General features: G+C 43.3%; 1 protein-coding gene across 1 annotated transcript; it reads left to right on the top strand.

Annotated features, from left to right (window-relative positions):
* The first annotated feature begins 1,668 nt into the window (after positions 1 to 1,668).
* On the top strand, positions 1,669 to 19,722 carry NT5C1A (5'-nucleotidase, cytosolic IA). Its single transcript, XM_074305239.1, has 7 exons — positions 1,669 to 1,746; positions 1,914 to 2,049; positions 8,177 to 8,344; positions 10,507 to 10,636; positions 15,227 to 15,349; positions 18,291 to 18,475; positions 19,157 to 19,722. The coding sequence occupies exons 2-7, from the start codon at positions 1,933 to 1,935 to the stop codon at positions 19,523 to 19,525; spliced, it is 1,092 nt and encodes a 363-aa protein (XP_074161340.1). The 5' UTR covers positions 1,669 to 1,746; positions 1,914 to 1,932; the 3' UTR covers positions 19,526 to 19,722.
* The last annotated feature ends 1,260 nt before the right edge of the window (positions 19,723 to 20,982 follow it).

Genomic DNA, 20,982 nt, shown 5'->3' with positions numbered 1-20,982 from the left:
GCACATGTTTAACCAATATTGGATTGCTTGCTCTCTTGGAGAGGGGAGAGGAAGAGAGAGAAAGGGAAAAAAAATTTGGAACACAAGGTTTTGCAAAGATGAAAGTTATCTTTGCATGTGTTTGGAAAATAAAATACTATTTTTAAAAAGAGAAGTATTATTTAGCCTAATAAAGTTCAGAGTCTAGTAAGGAGCTAACACTCAAAATCAAAAACTTGGGACTCCAAATTCAAGCTTCTTTCTTTTAATTTGCTGAATCTATCATTGTAGGGAACTCCTGTTATATAAATTCCTTTCAGCAAAGCAAATTTGTAGTCTAGAACTTAATCTTAGACAATTACCTGAATTGGCCAATGTCTAACATATTCCAAAATGGCAGAGACAGACCTCAGATTTTACTGATTTCTAGTAAAATAGAGATTCCCTTTATCCATGGCACTTCTCTAGGGCTCATTCTGTGAGACCAGGCTGCTTGTTAATGGTTATCAACGGTTTTTGGTGTTCTGTCACAGCACAGACTCTGAGTGGATTGGGGTGGACTCAGGTCCCTCCCCTGGAAATCCAAGGGATGTTGGGAGTAGGGAGTGAGATGATTCACCCAAGAAATGTCGATCTGGCAGAAACAGAAACAGAAGATATAGATGTGCTATGGAGAAAAAAAAAAGAAAGCAGAGTGATTTTCAGGGGCAGGAGGTGTTGAGTACCCTGGAAATTTGAGCACCCCCATACTAGAAATAAGAAAGCTGAGGCCCAAAATGGAAAGAATCCAGGGGTCACCAGTAGAAGCAAGCCTAGACCCTGGTTTGTAGCTGTGCTCTTCACAGGAGGCCTTAAAAAGCTGCAGTCCTTCAGTATTGCTCTCCTGGGCTCAGATCCCAGGATTCAGCTCTGTCCAGATACCCCTCCCTTCCATCGGGCCCACCCCCCTCCCTCAGCTGTTTCTGCCAGTTCCCTGGGACACAGGCCAGAGGCCCTGAGGTTGCCCGGCAAGGGAGAGGGGACGGGACATCTATAATACGATCTCCAGTCGGCTCCCTTCCTTCCATCCTCTCTGCAAAATCATTTTTCTTCCCTTCTCCTGAGGATTTCCCCTTCCTCCTTAAAGACTCTGGAGAGGATCCGGAGCCTGTGATTCCCTCTTCTTCTTCCCTTCTTCAGCCCCTCCCACTCTGCTTCCCCCTCCCCTCAGCTGTCCACTCAGGCTGGGAAGGACGGGTGTCCTTGGAGGGAGAGGGTGACAGTGGGGAGGGGGGGTCCTTCAGTTGCCCAGATTAGGATAGCTCTAGGTTGGGAGAGGGTCAGGAGGAAGACTCGCCCTTTAGCCATTACAGATTGTGTGCACCTACAAATCGATACACATGCTTGTACATGCATTGAATAGATATGTTGCGTGGTATGCACGTATGGTTGAACTGCATGTATTTGCATGACAAATACATATATCGTGTGTCTATATGTATGTTTTGACACATGTTTATGTGTATATATCTGTAATGCATAATATGCTTATGTATTCTATATGTCCTTCCATATCTCCCAGAGTAGGATGACAGGAGGCTGGGGCTCACCGGCGAGGAGAAACCCACCCCCTGGCTGGGTGCGCAAGCGCCCAGGTCCCGCCCCCCACAAATAAAGCAGCTCCTCCCCTTCTCCCTCCCTCCTGTCACCACAGGCTGTCTTGCTACGGAACAACCTTCCTAGCTATCCCTGGGACAGAGCAGCTGGCTTTGGTCCGGACCTGGGCTTGTGCGTATTCCTCTTCAGCTCTCCCTTTTGCTTCCTCCCCTTCTCTTCTTCTCTTCTTCCTGCTTTCTCTCCTCGTCCTCTTCTCCCTTCCTTCATTCCATCTTCTCTTCCCCTTTTCCCCTCCCCTTCTCTTCTGCTCTTCTCACTCTCTCCTTCTCCTCCTCTAGAGTCTTCTGGTCCCTCATCATGGACTCTGGGCCACGGGGACCCTCGGGGACCCCAGAATCTGGGGGGAAACCACCAAACTGGCAGGAAGCCAAGACTTTCTATGACAGCCTGGCACCGAAAAAGAAGCCCAAATCGGTAAGATGCAGCCCTGTGTGAGCCTGAGAGAGGGGGACTCCAAACCCTGATGAGGGAGAGAGAGAGGGACTGGGAGGTGGAAGAATCCTCGTTTCCCCAATCAGAAAAACTGCTAGAGTGCAATCTCTACTTCCCTCCCTCCCCTTTCCTTCTCCTCCTCCTTCTCTCCCTCCTCTCCCTCCCTCCTATCCCCTCCCAGTCTCTGGCAGGGGCTGGGTGTTTATTTCAGTTCTGGCCTGGGCTTTGTGCTTCTCTTCTTCCCCATCAGAGTGCCCTCCCCTTCCCTCCTGCTAACAGCCCCCAGCCCCTGGTCACAACCGGCTTCTTGCAGTTGAGTCTCAAAGCACACGTTTGACCAATTGAATTAAATCTAAATAAATGGAATGGAGAATGGCTTCCCAGTCCAGACTCATGGCCCCAGGCTCTCTGGAGCATACAGCCTGAATCCAGGCTCACTGGGGGCTCTAACCATTGAGATTCCCATTCCAGATTGCCTGTTCCAGAATCTAGGTCTGGATGGAGCCCTGGTGTAACATGGCGGGCACTGACGGTTAGGCAGCTGGGCTAGGAAGGGAGCGGCTCAGACTGTGGACCCTCACACTGTAGACAGATTTATTTTCTGATTTAAAGTAGAAGGTGATTTAATCCAATCACCTCCTTCTACAAATGAAGAAATGGAGGTGAATTGATAGAGAATAAATGGCAGATCCAGTATTGGAATCCAGGCTATCAGAGCCAAGCCTGCTTCCCGATCTGGAGGAGAGGCTGAGTGGCCCTGTCTGCTGGCTCCTTCCCGCTGCCTGCAAACAAGCCCCTGTCTCCTCCATCCTCAAGAAACCTTGCCAGCTTTCTAGCCCCATTATCATCCCACTATCTCCTCTGACCTTGTGGTCATACTCCTTGAAAAAGCCTCTATAATAGGTCCTTCACTTTCTCTTGTCTCACGCTCTTCTTAATCCCTTACATTACAGTTTCTGACCTCATCATTCCACCAAAGCTGCTTTTTCCAAAGTCACCAGTGTTCTCTTAACTGCTAAATCTAATGGCTTTTCTCTATCCTTTCTCCTTGGTTTCTTCAAAGCACTGTTGATCGCTCTCTCCTCAACATTCTCTCCTTAGCTAAGTGATTTCTCCCTCTCTGTCTCCTTTACTGAATTTTCATCCAAGTTATTCCCAAAAGCTGTGGTTGTTTTAGACCCTCTTTTCTTCACCCTCTATATTATTTCACTTGGAGATCTCTTCAGCTCCCATGGATTTAATAAGGATTTAAGTTAATCTGTACTAATGATTCTCAAATCTATCCATTCTGCCCTAACCTCTCTGTTGGCCTCCAATCTCACCAGTTTCTCCAATCTGCCTTCAGACATCTCAAATTCAACACGTTCAAAACTGAACTCATTAATTTTCTTTTTTCTCAATAGTACCTTCTCCTGAGAAGAGCTAAGTCTATGATAACTGATTATCATATAATCTTGTTGCTGTGTACAGTTTTCTCCTGATTCTGTTCACTTCACTTAGCATCACCTAAATCTTCCCAGGATTTTCTGAGATTAGCTTGCTCATTTCTTATAGAACAACAATATTCCATTACATTTACATACATATAATATACATTATATACATTTATTCATCCCCAACTGATGAGTATCCACGTAAGCTCTGGCTCTCTGCCATTACAAAAAGGGCTGCTACAAACATTTTTGCACGTGTGTGTCCTTTTCCCTTTTTAAAGATTTCTTTAGGACTCATTACTATACAAAGCAGCACCATGCTTTCAGTCCCTCTGGAGTCATCTGAATTTCTCACTATTCTTCACCCCACTCTCCATATTCTTCTTCTTATTTTTTAAAAATTTATTTATTTATCTATCTATCTATCTATCTATTTATTTATTTAATTGAAAACAAAGTCACTTTATTATAAAATTTTTTGACAGTATATATGCATGAGTAATTTTTTCTATAACAGTATCCCTTGTAATCATTTTTCCAAAATTATCCCCTCCCTCCCTCTACTCCCTCCCCTAGATGACAGGCAATCCCATACATTTTACATGTGTTACAGTATAACCTAGATACAATATATGTGTGCAAATCCAATTTTCTTGTTGCACGTTAAGTATTTAGATTCCAAAGGTGTAAGTAACCTGGATAGATAGGCAGTAATGCTAACAATTTACATTCGCTTCCCAGTGTTCCTTCTCTGGGTGTAGTTATTTCTGTCCATCATTGATCAAATGGAAGTGAGTTGGATCTTCTTTATGTTGAAGATTTCCACTTCCATCAGAATACATCCTCATACAGTATTGTTGTTGAAGTGTATAGTGATCTTCTGGTTCTGCTCATTTCACTCAGCATCAGTTGATGTAAGTCTCTCCAAGCCTCTCTGTATTCCTCCTGCTGGTCATTTCTTACAGAGCAAAAATATTCCATAACCTTCATATACCATAATTTACCCAACCATTCTCCAATTGATGGACATCCATTCATCTTCCAGTTTCTAGCCACTACGAAAAGGGCTGCCACAAACATTTTGGCACACACAGGTCCCTTTCCCTTCTTTAGTATTTCTTTGGGATATAATCCCAATAACAGTAATGCTGGATCAAAGGGTATGCACAGTTTGATAACTTTTTGGGCATAATTCCAGATTGCTCTCCAGAATAGTTGGATTCTTTCACAACTCCACCGACAATGCATCAGTGTCCCAGTTTCCCCGCATCCCCTCCAACATTCATCATTATTTGTTCCTGTCATTTTAGCCAATCTGACAGGTGTGTAGTGGTATCTCAGAATTGTCTTAATTTGCATTTCTCTGATCAGTAGTGATTTGGAACACTCTTTCATATGCCCACTCTCCATATTCAAGCTGTTGCCAAGGTTTATCAATTTTTTCAACTTCTCTCCAATATACCCCCTTTTCTCCTCTGACACTTCACCATCCTGGTGCTAACTCTCAGCACTTTAGGAATGGACTGTTACAGTCACCTGCTGCTGGGTCTGCTGGATCAAGTCTTTCCCCACTTCAGTCCATCTCCATTCAATTGCCAGAGTGATTTTCCAAAACTGCAGTTCTGACCATGTCATCTTCCATCTCAATAAACTCCAGTGGCTCCCAGTTGCCTCTGGGATCAAATATAAAATCCCATTTGGTATTCAAAGCCTTTCATTACCTACCTTCCTTCCCCTTCTTCTAATTTTCTCATACTTACTCTTTGACCAACTCATAGACTTTGTCCAGTAACTCTGACTTTCTTACTGAAACTTCTACAAGATTCTCAGCATTTTTCCTGGCTATCACCCATTCTGTGCCCATCCTTGATTTCTTCAAGTCCTAATTAAAATCTTATCTTCTAAAGATGAGAGAAGCCTTTTCTAATGGAAAGGAAGCCTTTTGACCCTTCTTAATTCTAGTGCTTTCCCCTTTAATTATTTCCTATTTATCCCCTGATAGATAGTGAGTTCCTTAGATAGGGACTGTCTTTTACTTCTTTTTGCATCCCCATGCTTAGCACAGTACTGGCCTGGCATATAATAGGCACTTAATAAATGTTTATTGACTGACCAGTTGACTGAATATGGTCCAAAATGAAAACAGTTCTGACAGACAGCAGATACTGAGTAGGAACAGATAAGGGATTAAGGACATCTAGAGGACCATCCATCATTCAGGGACTTGTCAGAGCCCAGAGCACGTCCCCCTGCCCCTGTTACTTTTCTTTCCTTTTGCTCTCAGGGTAGGCCCACAGACCCCACCCCCAGTTGACCCAACCTAGCCCTGGAACTCCTCCTGGACCAGCCGTGCTCAGTTGGGGCCCAAGGAAGACCCATGGCTAGGATTTCAGTATATTTCCCAAGACCTCAACCCTCTGGGCTCCTGGCCAGTGCTGTCTCCCAGGACTCCCTGAGTTGGGAATGTCTCGCGTTCCCTCCAATAGTATTATCCTCTAGCTCCTGATGCCTCGTCCCTCTTCCACTTCTCCCACTCCAAGCCCTGAGGGGGACTGAAAGGAAGGGTTCTGGGGCTCTTGTTGCTATCACCTCCTTCTCTTCTACCTCACAAGAGAACAGGAGGCTGAGTTCTCCTAAAGAGCCCTTCAAGTCCAGTTCTATATGCAAGATCCTCCTTTCTCTCTACAAATTCATGGCCCAGCCTAAGACCATGTTCTGGCCTAAGGCCCCAAGTTTGTTGTTAATCACCTCAGAGAAGGATTTTAGAAGGTAAATGAAGAGTGAACCTGGAATCTCTTTCCCAGGACTGTTACAAATAATTCTTATACTTGGAATAAGTTTTGTGGGGGACAAATAGTAAGAGAAGACAGCATAATCCCAGATCTAGTCAGAGCAAGAGACAGTTGGGGAATAACCCACCTCCCACCTTCCAGAGAAGAACCAAGAAACCATGTGAGACCAACTGACCTGAATAGGGTGGGGGAACTCGAGCTACTCCTTGACATCTCTTTGGACACTTGGTCCAGCTGCTTCCTTCCTTTTTCCTCTTCTCACTGTATTGTCATGAGAAAAGCAGCTTTTCAGGAGCTTTTCACCTGTTCTTCAAATGAGCCATTTATCATGTCTGAGTGGAGAGAGAAAGACAGACAGAGATACAGAAGTACAAGAGAGATACAGAGACAGAGAAAGAAAAAAATTAATCAAGTGATCTGTGTATGTATATATGTATTTTTATAGATATATGAATATATGTATATATGCTCATCCCTTCATATGTGAGCCCCCAGAAAACTCATTTTGGATTTTTCTGATACTCAGTAGTACTTCATGAGCCCCCACTAGTGTATTACTTTTGTCAGCTGGCCAGAGAACATAGTAATTCTTTCTTCTTTCTTTTTCATTTTTAATATGCATTTTAATTTTGAGATTAAATTCTTGTCCCCTTCCCTAACTCATTGAGAAGACTTACAATATGATACCTATTCTACATGAGGAGACAGTAATTCAAAGCAAACTTACAAGTTATGTGACTCTGGTCACATTCTTTTACCTCCCTAGGTCTGTTTCCTCCTCTATAAAATGATGATAATATTGGACTACCTATTCCATAGGGCGGCTATAAGAAAAGTGCTTTGTAAGGCTCAAAGTGTTACATAAATATAATTAGGCTTGTTATTATCTCTTGTATACATGTGAGCAAACATGTGCTTCCATGTGTGTAAATATGATATATGTCTATGTTCTTTCCTCCAAATCAGGATGTACCAAAGGGGAGCCTGGGAGACCCTGATTAGGAAGGAAGAGATAGGATCCTACCCTGAGCCTGAATATATGTCATCTCCTCTCCCAGCAGTTAAATGGTATAGTGAATAGAGTGTGTCACTTGGAATGAAGAAGAGCCGAGTTCAAATCTTGTTTTAGATCGTTATTAGTTTTGTGGCCAAGTTATTTATCTTCCTCAGTTTCCCCATTTGTGAAATTGGAATACTAATAGCACATATCTCCTAGGGTTGCCGTGCAGATAAAATGAGATGACATTGATAACATATTTTGCAAACTTTAAAGCATTATGTAAATTTTGGATGTTATTTTAGCTTGAAGAGAAAAAAGATACAACTTCTAACTTGAGGCCCCCTGAGGCCAGAAGTATGTCTTTCCTGAGATAAGAGGAGAGGAAAGGAAATAAGCACTTATGTAGCACCACTATGTGCTAAACACCTTTTATAAATATTATATTATTTGATCTTCACCACAAGCATAGGAGGTAGTTACTATTAATCAAAAATATATACTTTGCAGTTGAGGAATCCAAGGCAACAGGAGTTAGATGACTTGGCAGGATCATATAGCTAGCAAGTGTCCAAGTACAGATTTGAATTCAACTCTTCCTGACTCCAGATAGTGACCTATCTGTGTCATTTAATTGCCTAAAGAAGGAGGCTCTGGCCTTTTTCTCCCTTTAAGGTGGAAGAGATAGTATCTATTTCTGGATGAGGTAGAGATCCTGGAGGATGGTGTTCCAGAAGGGCATTGTTCTGGTGTTCTCTGAGGGCAGTCTTGTTTCTCCCTGAGGCTGATAGGTCCCCATGGGAATAATCCTGTCTTCTCTTTCTGTCTTCCCAGCACATAGTAGGGCTCTTTGCCTAGTGAGTCACTTTCTCTCTCTTTCTTTGCAGCCCAAACCCCAAAATGCCATCACCATTGCTGTGTCATCCAGGGCCCTCTTCCGAATGGAGGAGGAACAGCGCATCTACAAGGAGAAGGGGGTGGAGGAGTACGTTCGGTACCAACTGGAGCATGAAAGTGAACCACTCAGTCCAGGTCCTGCTTTTCCCTTCGTGAGGGTAAGTGTGAATGAGCTCGGTTCATTTCTCCCTTCTCCCAACTTGGAGCGAGACAATATAATCCCACATTGTGAATTAGTGGGGAGGGTTCATTCTAGGGTCCTAGAATTTAGAGCTGGGAAAGCCCTCAGAGTTTATCTAGTTTAATGATACAAAGAAGGAAACTGAGGCTCATTTGTGTAGCAAACATTTATTAATCACTTGCTGTATGCAAAACATTTTTGGGGGCACTGAAGATACAAAACTTAAATAAGACAGGATACCTGCCCTCATAGAACTTCAAGTCTAATATGAGATGATGGATAATGGAACACATCATTTCAGTGCTTCATAAGCAGTTACTTTATATCTATAAACGCTCCATGGACAAATATCCTGACCCCTTTATGCTGTCTCCTGGATAGCTTTCATGTATGGCCAAAAAATGAAGACCCCTGAAGGTAGCCCATAGGTGTAGGTGTGCTATCCCTACACTGAGCTACACTGGTCCTTAGGTAGCATATATTATAGTCTCTTATTGGACCAATACCCAAGCCTTTCCAGATTGGTAGGACCTACAGGAACTTGTACATTGAGAAGCCAGAGCCAGCTCTATACCATAACAAGGTATCGGCAGCAAGGTGGCACAGTAGATTGAGTGTTGGGCCTGAATCAAGAAGATTAAGCAAATAATGACTAAACAACAAGAAATAAAATTGTGAATATGGAACAGGTTGAGGGAAGGCATAAAAGGCTGCAAATGTGGAGGATACAGAGGTAATTCTAATCTGACTGGAATACCAAGTTCTCTTCATCCAAGCCATCAGCAAAGACTGAAGTACCCCACATGTGACATCAGAGGATAAGACTTTAAATCTTGACTTGGCTATTTACCATCTATGTAACTGGGGAAATAATTCCCCTTCTCCAGGTCTCAGTTCCCTGTACTAGAAAATGAAACCAGGAGCGGCTCAGTGACACAGTGAATAGAGCACTGGAGTCAGGAGGACCTGAGTTCAAATATGACACTTAACACTCCCTGGCTGTGTGACCCTGAGCAAACCACTTAACCCCAATTGCCTCAGGAAAGAAAGAAAGAAAGAAAGAAAGAAAGAAAGAAAGAAAGAAAGAAAGAAAGAAAGAAAGAAAGAAAGAAAGAAAGAAAGAAAGAAAGAAAGAAAGAAGGAAGGAAGGAAGGAAGGAAGGAAGGAAGGAAGGAAGGAAGGAAGGAAGGAAGGAAGGAAGGAAGGAAGGAAGGAAGGAAGGAAGGAAGGAAGGAAGGAAGGAAGGAAGGAAGGAAGGAAGGAAGGAAGAAAATGAAATCATTGGGCTAGATAATCTTATGGTGTGAAGAGCCCTATGAGTGGATTTGGGAGGAGATACTAGTTTAGGTAAGGCACAGTAGAGCTCATGGTGTAGCAGGAGCATAAGACACAATATAGGCAACCATAATGCATAAAATTACATGACAAGTACATTGGAGAAGCACCCAAAAATCGTGAGATTGAAAAGACAAAGTTGTTGTCAGGAGGAGGAGAGGGACAGAGATCAGGAAAGACTTCACCGAGCGTTCACTTTGTGATGGCCACAGGTCATAGATGGGGGATGTGGAGGAACCTTCTGTACTCTAACCCAGACTCCCTGTGTGCCCTTGGATCTCTGGTTTTCTTTTTGTACAACAGAAAGGATGCGGCTCTCCTAGTGTCTTGTAGGGGTGGCCCTAGAAGATCAGCTAAGGAAAGCTGCCATCTAACAAAGACCTTAGAGGGGGAATAAAGTCTAAAACAGATGATAGAATAAACAAGGCACTTTAATTTCAGAGTTTAGACCTTGGGAAAAAGTCACAACAAAAACCTATTTGAACTAGGGAGATTTTAGAGTCACTTTCAGGACAGAATAAACAGATTGGGTTTTATTTTGGAGGGTTTCTTTAGGGAGGGTCACCACTGGGTACCACTTGGCTTCGGGAATGTTCACATACCTAATTAATAGGATTTGAAAGATTGTTCCCAATGTGACTAGATTGGGACCTGGATGCAGAGAGGAGCTGAAATGATCCTGTTTCTGTTACCACCTTAGTGTGCAGTGACCCTGTTCTGTGGAAGGCCCAGATAAGTTGAGGGGCTTCTTGAGGTCAGAGACCCTATTACAGACTAGCTACAGCCTCTCTCTTCCTCTATCAGGCCCTAGAGGCTGTGAACAGCCAGCTTCGGGAGCTGTACCCTGACAGCGAAGACCTCTTCGATATCGTCCTCATGACCAACAACCACGCGCAAGTTGGGGTCCGGCTTATCAACAGCATCAACCACTACAGTAAGTGTGAGGGAGAAAATGTAGTCAGGACTCCCCCACAAACTGTCGGGCCCAGTAAACACGGATGGAGCATCTGCTGCACTCCAGGAGCTAAGCCAGGCACAGAGATAGAAAATCAAAGTAAAAAGCAATTAATTCCTATCTCCGGGATGTGGAGAAAAGGGAACACAACACAAAACAATACAAGTACAGGATAGTCTGGGGAGAAAGGACAGAGCAATAATAATCAATAAGGAATTACGGAAAGTTTTCCATAGTAATTGTACACAGTACTTATTGAACCTTGAAGAAAGATAGGGATTCTAAGAGGCCAGATGGGAGCAGGAATATATTCCAGATTACAGAATGAGTTCAATGAATAGCAAATAAGTTTGGTTGGAACACAGAGTGCATGAAGTGGAGTGGTCCATCTGAAGAAGTGAACTTAAGCCCGACTGTGAAAAGGTTTAAATGTCAACCTCAGACGGCCTTCAGTATGTTTTGGAAAAAAATGGAAACCACTGACATTTCTTGAGTAGAGAGTGATATCGTTAAACCTGTGCTTTTAGGAAGATTGTTTTGACAATTATGTGGAGAAAGTATTAGAGAGGAATTGGAAGAGGGAGTTCAATTGAGAGGCAGTTGCACTCTTTCAAGGGACAGATGTTAAGGGTCTTAACTAGGGTAGTGGCCATATTAATAGAAGAAGGTGATGATTAGGAGCACAGCACTTCTATGGGGACAGAATAGGAAAAGAATTAGCATCTGATTGGCTATGGTAAGTAAGTAAGGGGAGAAGGAAGAGTTGAGATGACTGAGATTGTGAACCTGTGTGTGTAGAAAATTAATGGATCCTTGACAGAGATAGGGAAGCTTTAGAGAAGGCTCCCATCTCTCTCTCTCTCTCTCTCTCTCTCTCTCTCTCTCTCTCTCTCTCTCTCTCTCTCTCTCTCTCTCTCTCTCTCTCTCTCTCTCCTCTCTGTGTACCTACACATGTATGGAAGATTATGATGTTTGTTTTGGAAATTTTGAAGTTGAGATGACATCTAGAAACATTCAAGTAGGAAGGACCAGTGGACTTTCAGGGATAAAACAGGTGGTAATCTTTTTGGTGATGCTCAGAAAAAAAAGTTGTATTTGTAAAATGGGAAGTCATCTACTTAGAGATGTTCACTGAACTCATGGGATCTCATGAGATCAAGTCAGAGAGACTGTTGAGGAGGGAAAAGGGTAGGATTAAGGTCGGATTTGAGGGAATTCGAGTTTGAGTTATATTCTGTTCAAGGAAAGAGCATGATGGGGAATTCCCATCGTTTAGAGTCAAGACTTCTCTGAATTTGCTCTGCACATATAGAATAATGGGATATGAAAGCACCTTTTGAATAAACTATAGAACATAAAACATTAGAGATGTAAGAGATCATAACACAGTATGTCTGAACTGGATAGGATTTCAGAACATTGAGGATGGGAGGTTGACAGGGACTGTCCTGAGCTGATTCTAGACTGTAAAGGTTTTCACTGTCAGATGCTGGATGACCCTTTCTTGAAGTTATTATAAAGAAGCATCTCATTCAATTCCTCAAAAACCTTTCCAAATCTGTGATTTACCAGTTCTGTGGCCTGAGAATATGGAATGTCACTCCCCATTGAAAGTGACCTGAGATTATAGAACACTGAAGACTCAGCTGGAAGGGACCTTAGCAGCACAGGGTAATAGACACAAGTGCCAGATTTGTATTCAGTAGAGCCCTGTTGGTTCTGAATCTAGCTTTGACCCTTACTAGCTGTGTAATCATGAGAATTCACTAACTTTCTTAGTATCTCAGTTTCTTCATTTGTAAAATGGAGATTTAATTATATTTATGCTGCCTAACTCAGAAAACAGTCATGAGAAAAGTACTCTATAAACCTAGAAGTACCACATGGATGTGGCTTATTCTTACTCCTATTGTTAATATTAGACCTGGAAGTTTAGATCATAGAAGATCTGGAAAGGATCTTAGAAGGTTAGAACTAGAAGATTAGAATATAGAATGTCAGAGGTAGGAGGGGCCTTGTAACATATAAGACTAAATGATGATGATGATGATAATCTTTCTGGCTCTTACTTTTCTGTAAAATAAGGATAATCACTCACATAGGAAGACTTGAGGTAAAATCTGACTAAAGATACTAGATATATGACTTTAGGCAAGTCACTTAATCCCACTGTCTCAAAAAAGTCATAAGGAGACAGCATGTGGAACATCATATTTAATGGAGACATACTAGAACCATTCCCAGTAAGATCAGGGGTGAAACAAGGTTGCCCACTATCACTATTACTATTACTATTCAATATTGAATTAGAAATGTTAGCCTTGGGAATAAGTGAAGAAAAAGAGATTAAAGGAATTAGAGTAGATAATGAGGAAACCAAATTATCACTTTTTGCAGATGATATGATGGTGTACTTAGAGAACCCTGGAGAATCAACTAAAAAACTATTAGAAACAATTCACAACTTTAGCAAATAAGATACAAAATAAATCCACATAAATCATCAGAATTTTTATTTTTTTTAATTTAATTTTATTTTTTTGAGGCTGGGGTTAAGTGACTTGTCCAGGGTCACACAGCTAGGAAGTGTTAAGTGTCTGAGACCAGATTTGAACTCGGGTCCTCCTGAATTCAAGGCTGGTACTCTATCCACTGAGCCACCTAGCTGTCCCTCATTTCTAAAATATATATAGAATTGACTCAAATTTATAATAATTCAGGCCATTCTCCAATTGACATATGGTCAAAGCATATGAACAGACATTTTTCAGGTGAAGAAACTAAGACCATTTCTAGTCATATGAAAAGGTGCTCTAAATCGCTATTGATCAGAGAAATGCAAATTAAGACAACTCTGAGGTACCACTATACACCTCTCAGATTGGCTAAGATGATAAGAAAAGACAATGACTATTGTTGGAGGGGATGTGGGAAGACTGGGACATTAATACATTATTGGTGGAATTGTGAACAGATCTAACCATTCTGGAGAGCAATTTGGAACTATGCTCAAAGGACTATCAAACTGTGCATACCCTTTGACCCAGCAGTGTTTCTACTGGGTTTATATCCCAAAGAAATCTTAAGGAGGGAAAGGGACCCACATGTGCAAAAATATTTATGGCAGCCTTTTTGTAGTGACAAGGAACTGGAAACTGAGTGGATGCCCATCAGTTGGAGAATGGCTGATTAAGATATGGTATATGAATGTTATGGAATATTATTGTTCTGAAAAAAATGACCAGCAGGATGATTTCAGAGAGGCCTGGAGAGACTTACATGAACTGATGTTGAGTGAAATGAGCAGGACTAGGAGATCATTATACACAGCAACAACAATACTGTATTATGATCAATTCTGATGAAAATGATTCTCTTCAACAATGAGATGATTGATGCCAGTTCTAATGATCTTGCGATGAAGAGAGCCATCTATACCCAGAGAGAGGACTATGGGTACTGAGTGTGCATCACAACATAACATTTTCACTCTTTTTGTTGTTTTTATTTTCTTTCTCATTTTTTCCTGATTTTTCTTGTGCAGCAAGATAATTGTATAAATATGTATGCATATATAGGATTTAACATTCTCATATGCATGTTTATATGTATACACATATACATTTCCTCCTCTGTACAATGAAGATAATAATAATACCCACCTTACAGAGAGATAGTCTATAAAGTGCTTTGCAAACTTTAAAGCATTGAGATAAATGTGAATTATTGTTATTAAAACTCCAGAAATGGGAGTTAAATGACTTGTCCGTGGTCATCTATGACTTCCTGTAACAATGATCTTGACAATGCAAGATAAAGTCTAAGAGCCCTCGTGTTAGCATAGCTCTACTCACTTCCCACAGTCCTCTCATCAGGGTACTAAAGCATGATTATACCATATACTCAGTAACTACATGCCATCCCCACAAGGTTCCCTAGGAATATCATTTCAAAGCCCTACCCTAAGAGAACAAGGGGTTAGAATGATCTTTATACATTTGTCATTTTGGGTCCAACCCTTTCCCCCATAACCTCATACAATAATAATAACAGTTCATAATTTTATAAGCTTTTATTTATGTTTACAAAGCACTTTCAATCTGTTTCCCATTTGATCATTTAAATAGCCCACAGGAGACTGACACAACAGTTGATATAACCCCAATTTATTGCAGAGGAAAATGAAACTAAAAGTCATATTACTATGCAAGGTCATACTAGTAAGCTTGTCTAGACTGGTCTAGGTTATCTAGCCTCAAGATCCAGATTTGAACATAAATCTTTTGCTGTCTCTTGGAAGGAGAGGACATCAGGAGAAAGGTGCTATTGACCCATCTTATTGAGAAACTTCTGCATGTGGATCCATTATGCTAACCTTTCTCTCCTTCCACTACCCAGAGAATACTCTATGATTCATGGACAACGGAACCAGGATGGTAGCACTAGCCCATTAGATTTGGCCATGAAGTTCTAAATTTTGATCACAACTCTATCATCAGATGGAGCTGATTTAACTTGCTTGCTGCTATTTGGCTTGGTCTCAGTCTCCCCTTTAACTCTTTTTCCTAGACCTGTTCATTGAAAGGTTCTGTATGACGGGAGGAAACAGTCCCATCTGCTACCTCAAGGCCTACCACACCAACCTCTATCTGTCTTCTGATGCAGAGAAAGTGAGTGAAGCCATTGGAGAGGGTGAGTCTGGGGCTAGACCCTACTAGGGGCAGGGAAGTGGATGGGCCAGGCATGCCAGAAAGTCTCAGGATCTTAGAGAAAACCCTAGAGAGCCTGCTGGGTAAGGTTCCAGCACAATATAAAGGATGGTATTGTATTCTTAGTTATTATGATGGATAGGGAGGGTACCCTCTGGGGTGGAGCTGAAATGGAATCCTTCATCTGTGTTCCTAGGCTCTGGAACAAATAATACCAATAGTGATTCCTGTTTATGCAAAGTGATCCAAAAGTCTTGGGATACAGTGACTATCTTTTTGTTGTTGTTGTTCAGTCATTTTCAGTTGTGTCCAATTCTTCATGACCCCATTTGGGGTTTTCTTGGTAAAGATACTGAAGTGATTTTGGTCATTTCCTTTATTTAACTCATTTTACAGATGAAGGAACTGAGGCAAATAAGGGTTAAGGGATTTACCCAGGGTCATATAGCTAGTAAGTGTCTGAAACTGGATTCAAATTCAGATCTTCCTGGCATTTTATCCACTGTATCACTTGGCTGTTTCTATGGATATCTTTTCACTACCTACAAATACTCTTTTCACAAAATCTCCAATCTTACAAATGTTATTAACCCCATTTTATTTTATTCTATTTATTTTAATAAACTTTGCTTTGTGAATCATATTGGGAGAGAAAAATCAGAACAAAAGGGGAAAACCACAAGAGAAAAAACAGAAAAAAGAAGTGAACATAGCTTGTGTTAATTTCCATTTATTCTCTATAGTTCTTTTTATGGATGCAGATGGCATTTTCTATCCAAAGTTTATTGGGATTGTCTTGAAACATTGGCCCCATTTTAAAGATAAAAGAACTAATGCTCACCAAAGGGAAATCATTTCCCCCAAGCTTTGTGCTGGAGTCACACAGTTAATGAGTGTCAAAGTCACAACTTGAATCCAGACTATTCTGAGTTCTCTGTGGAATTTTTCTTGCTCTGTTTAGGGAAGAGACCCCTTCCCCCCCAGATGAATAAGATCCCCAGGGACAGGAAGTGAGTTTCTGGTTTTCATGGAAACCAAAGCATAGTGCAAACCACTGTCCTTAAAACTCTTGCATCCCCATCCCCTGATCTCAGCAGGTGCATGGGGTCTCTAGGGATAGCACAGAATCTCTCAGCTAGGTCTGAAGAACTAGACACCAGAAACACCTAGAAGGGATAAAGCCAGTGCTTGCATCACATTGTAGCAAGGACACTAGGAATTGTAACATGTCTAAATAAGAGCAAACAAGGAGGGGATATACCTGGAAATAAACTTGCTAAGGTGACCCAGACCCAGCTCCTTCCTAGGATGAGCCTCAGTTTCTTTGTCTGTAAAAAAGATCTCCTTATAGTTCTGACCTTCTCCAAATTTTTTCTAATTCTATGTTCTCCTTGTTAACTCTAATATTCTCTCTTCTGGGTTCCCTTCTAGCTCTAGGGTCTCTCCAATCACTGATTCCTTCCACCTTTGGCATTCTTTATTCTAGGGGCCCTCCATCTCTAGTTTCTGTTCTGAGGCCTCCCTTCTGGGGTCATTTCCTGGGACTCTGTGAGTCTGTGTGGTTCTGCCTGTATGTCTGATTGTTCCCCTCCACTTCTCTGTGAGTAGCACTGAGCCTGCGCTACAGCCAGGAACCCTTAGTGTTTGGCCGCAGGACAAGGAGTCCTTCCAGAGTCTCCATCTGTCCAGGAAAGATAGCTCAGTGATCTCTATACATTCTTCTAGTGCTCTAGCTCCCTCCCACACCCTCTCAGCATGGCCCAGATATGTACTGACCAAACTGAGAGACACGTGTCAGACAGACTCCTGCTTTACTTCCCTAGGACCCTGAGAACAGTGGGGCTGGGCTGGGAGAAGCTCTGGCTAAAGGCCGCTGGGGAGCTGGGAACCCACAGCTTTTCTAAGCTGGAAAACCATCAGCAAGCACCCTGCTTAGGGGAACCCTTCCTCCCTGGGATCACCTGGGCATTCGTGGCTCTCCTCAGTTTATTTGGGACAGCTCCCAACTGGGACAATGTGGGGAGGAGAGGCAGAGATTTTTTTAAAATCACACCATCTGGACTGAAACAGGCAAGAGATGGGAAGGTTCCCCTCCGTTCTTGGGTTTTCAGGGCAGGAGAGATCTTGCATTCTGAAGGGCAAAGGATACATTTAACAGAAAAGCAAAAAGGAAGCTTTTAGAGGTGGATAAACGCAGGCTGACATGTCATGAGGGCGCCAACAGAGGGTGCCCCTCAGCTCAGACACACCCGTCCTGGTCCATGGCTGCCCTCCAAGACATAGATAGCATATCTCCTCTGTGGACTGCAAAATAGACCACGACCTTAGCCTCGTGGCATGTCAGAGCTGGAACAGATCTCAGAGGCCACCAGGACCAAGGCGTGTCAATCTTTTTGTGTGTCCCGGCTCCCTTGGGCAGTCAAGTAACAAAGGGATCCCTTCTCGAATCATGTTTTTAAATGCATAAAATGAAATGCACATGATTACTAAGGAAAATAAATATATTAAAGCAATCATCAAAATATTAATAACAACAAGTTCACAGATTAGTGGTGAAGAACCCCTGGTTTAATCCAATCTCTTCATTTATATAGAGAGGGCGAGTCATTTAAATACTTAATATCATAGGGACTTAAGAGGCCACTCTCTCATTTTACAGAGTTGGAAACTGAGGCTCGGGGAATTAAGTAAGTTGTCCAAGAATGTACAAATAGTAAGCCCCAGAGGTGAGATTTGAATCCAATCCTCAGTCTCAGGTTTCTTTCTATTGTGCCAGTGATGGACCAGGGCTGGGACTCTGGCTTCTTGACTCACATGTCAGGGGACCTTCTGCCTCTTCAGTTGTTTGGCAGAGATGAGCAGGCCCCAGGGCACAAGCCTGGAAGGAGATTGGTCCCACCCCTCCTCTTTGTTTCTTCCCAAAGGCATTGCTGCTGCCACCATCTTCAGTCCCAGCAAGGATGTGGCAGTGCCCCAGAGCCAGCTTCGTGTGGCATTTGATGGGGATGCTGTTCTTTTCTCTGATGAATCTGAGAAGATTGTGAAGGCCCATGGGCTTGACATGTTCTTCGAGCATGAGAAGACATATGAGAACAAGCCCCTGGCTCAGGTACATGATTGAATTTACTGAGCATCCCCATCCCCATCACTGAGCTCCATTCCAATCACTGAGCCCCTGTCCTTACACTGAGCCTTATTTCAATTATTGAGCCCCCCATCTCCATCACTGAGCCCCCATTCCCATCACTGAGCCCCCATTCCCATCACTGAGCCCCCATCCTCATCATTGAACCCCTGTCCTTATATTGAGCCCCCATTTCCATCACTGAGACCCCATCCCTATCACTGAGCCCCCATCTCCATCACTGAGTCCCCATCCCTATCACTGAGCCCCCATCCCTATCACTGAGCCCCCATCTCCATCACTGAGTCCCCATCCCCATCACTGAGCCCCCATCCTCATCATTGAACCCCTGTCCTTATATTGAGCCCCCATCTCCATCACTGAGTCCCCATCCCTATCACTGAGCCCCCATCCCCATCACTGAGCCCCCATCCTCATCATTGAGCCCCTGTCCTTATATTGAGCCCCCATCCCCATCACTAAGTCCCCATCTCCATCACTGAGTCCCCATCCCCATCTCTGATTCCCCTCCATCCTTACAGTGAGACCCATCCCCAGTACTGAGTCCCCTCCCCATGGTGAGCCCCTATCCCCTCACAGGGAAATGGGAGGACCATTGAGGCTCCAACCTGCCCTGGTCCAGCCACCTCCACATTCTCCCCACAGGGTCCCCTGAAGGGTTTCTTGGAGGCCCTGGGGAGGCTGCAGAAGAAGTTTTACTCCAAGGGCCTGAGGCTGGAGTGCCCCATCCGTACTTACTTGGTGACAGCCCGCAGCGCTGCCAGCTCAGGGGCTCGAGCCTTGAAGACTCTTCGCAGCTGGGGCCTGGAGACAGATGAAGCCCTGTTCCTGGCCGGGGCCCCCAAAGGCCCCCTGCTTGAAAAGATTCGGCCACACATCTTCTTCGATGACCAGATGTTCCACGTGGCTGGGGCCCAGGAAATGGGCACTGTGGCTGCCCACGTCCCCTATGGAGTGGCCCAGGCACCCTGCAGGACAGCGCCTGAGAGGCAGGCACCCCCAGAAGTGCAGTAGTCCTCCTGGTCATTCCAGTTTCAGTATCTTCTGAGAAAGGCAGAATGGAGAACTGAAAAGGATGCTGGCCCCCCAAAACTGGGTCTGGCTGGAGGCTGAATCCCCTTCCCTGAGCCTTGGATTTCTCATCTGCAAAATGGAATTAATGACTATCTCACAGAGTCATCATGAGCAAAGTACATTGTATAGAATCAAAATGGGAGCCATAATCATTGTGGTTGATGTTCATAGCTATCTTGGCTCCACTCACCCAGCCCCCATGGTTCCATCTTGTACAGAGGGGTCCCAGGCTGCCCATTACTCCTCATCCCACACCACTTGTTTCATCCCTAGGAGTCCCTTAGCCAACTCCCCTTGCAATATACCTTTAACCCACGTGTTAACATGAAGCCAGAACAAATATAAAGTCCTGAGCTGTTCCCAGCTGGGTGGAAGGCAGGGCCAATTCCATCCCAAATCCTGATCCAAGGAGAGGGACTCTCTCAGGTGGATCCTCCCAAAGAATGGATGGAATCAGAGAGAAGAGGGTAAAAAAGAGGCAGGTCAGTGTCTCTCCCTAAAATTGAGCTTGGGATCTAGGATCTGAGAAGTGGGATTGAAATTTGGGTCTTGCCACTTATTCCCTACTCAACTTTGACAGACAAATTTCCCCTCCCCTGGTTTTCATCTCTTCATTCATAAAATGAGAAGGATGGGAGAGTTCAGGGGAAGGTGGAAGATTTCCCAGAATCCTATGTGCTTCCAGATGCAAGGAATCTGAGAGATCATCCATTCCTACCTGCTCTTTTAACACTGTCCCAGAGAGATGTGTCCATAGTTACTCACCTGGAAGTGATGGAGCCAGAATTTAAATCCAAGTCCAGAGCTTTTTCCACTATACTTAAAAATCAACTATTTCTCCCATAAAACAGTGTTCAGACTAGTTTCAGTCCACATCCATTTTTCCCAGTTTTGCAAGACTTATCAAAAGATGTTTTCAAAATCTATGAAGTTAAAAAAAACAATAATGACCAACAACACAATTTCCTTTTCTCTTCTCATCATCCTTCTTTCCTTCTAACTTCCTCCTTCCCAATTCCCAGTAGCAGGGCAGTAGGAAGAATGGGGTGTCTTGTGCATGGAGGTGATTCTCAGACGGGCTCCGGGGTCCCTTGCAGCTCGGTATATTTGGTGGTTTTGGTGAAGGAGTAAAACACTTTCCTTGGGGACCCTGGTGGGGGCAGGTGTGGGGGAAGTGGGAGGGGTATAGTGAGCGGTTGAGTAGAGTTAGTGAAATTGGTGGAGTTAATAAGAACAGTCTCCTTATAAGTGGCAGGAAGCAGACCATGTGACAGAGTACATTGAGTGTAGACAGGCTTTTACTACATCATTAAGGTCCCTCCCAGCTTTCCCAGTGTATGTCTTTTGAGCCCTTCCAGTCCTGACATTCCTAGTTCTCACATTTTGTTTACTCAAGT

This window comes from Sminthopsis crassicaudata, chromosome 3, assembly GCF_048593235.1.
Source record: "Sminthopsis crassicaudata isolate SCR6 chromosome 3, ASM4859323v1, whole genome shotgun sequence".
NCBI classification, from domain to species: Eukaryota; Metazoa; Chordata; class Mammalia; order Dasyuromorphia; family Dasyuridae; genus Sminthopsis; species Sminthopsis crassicaudata.
This window is presented reverse-complemented; position numbering and strand designations above follow the sequence as displayed.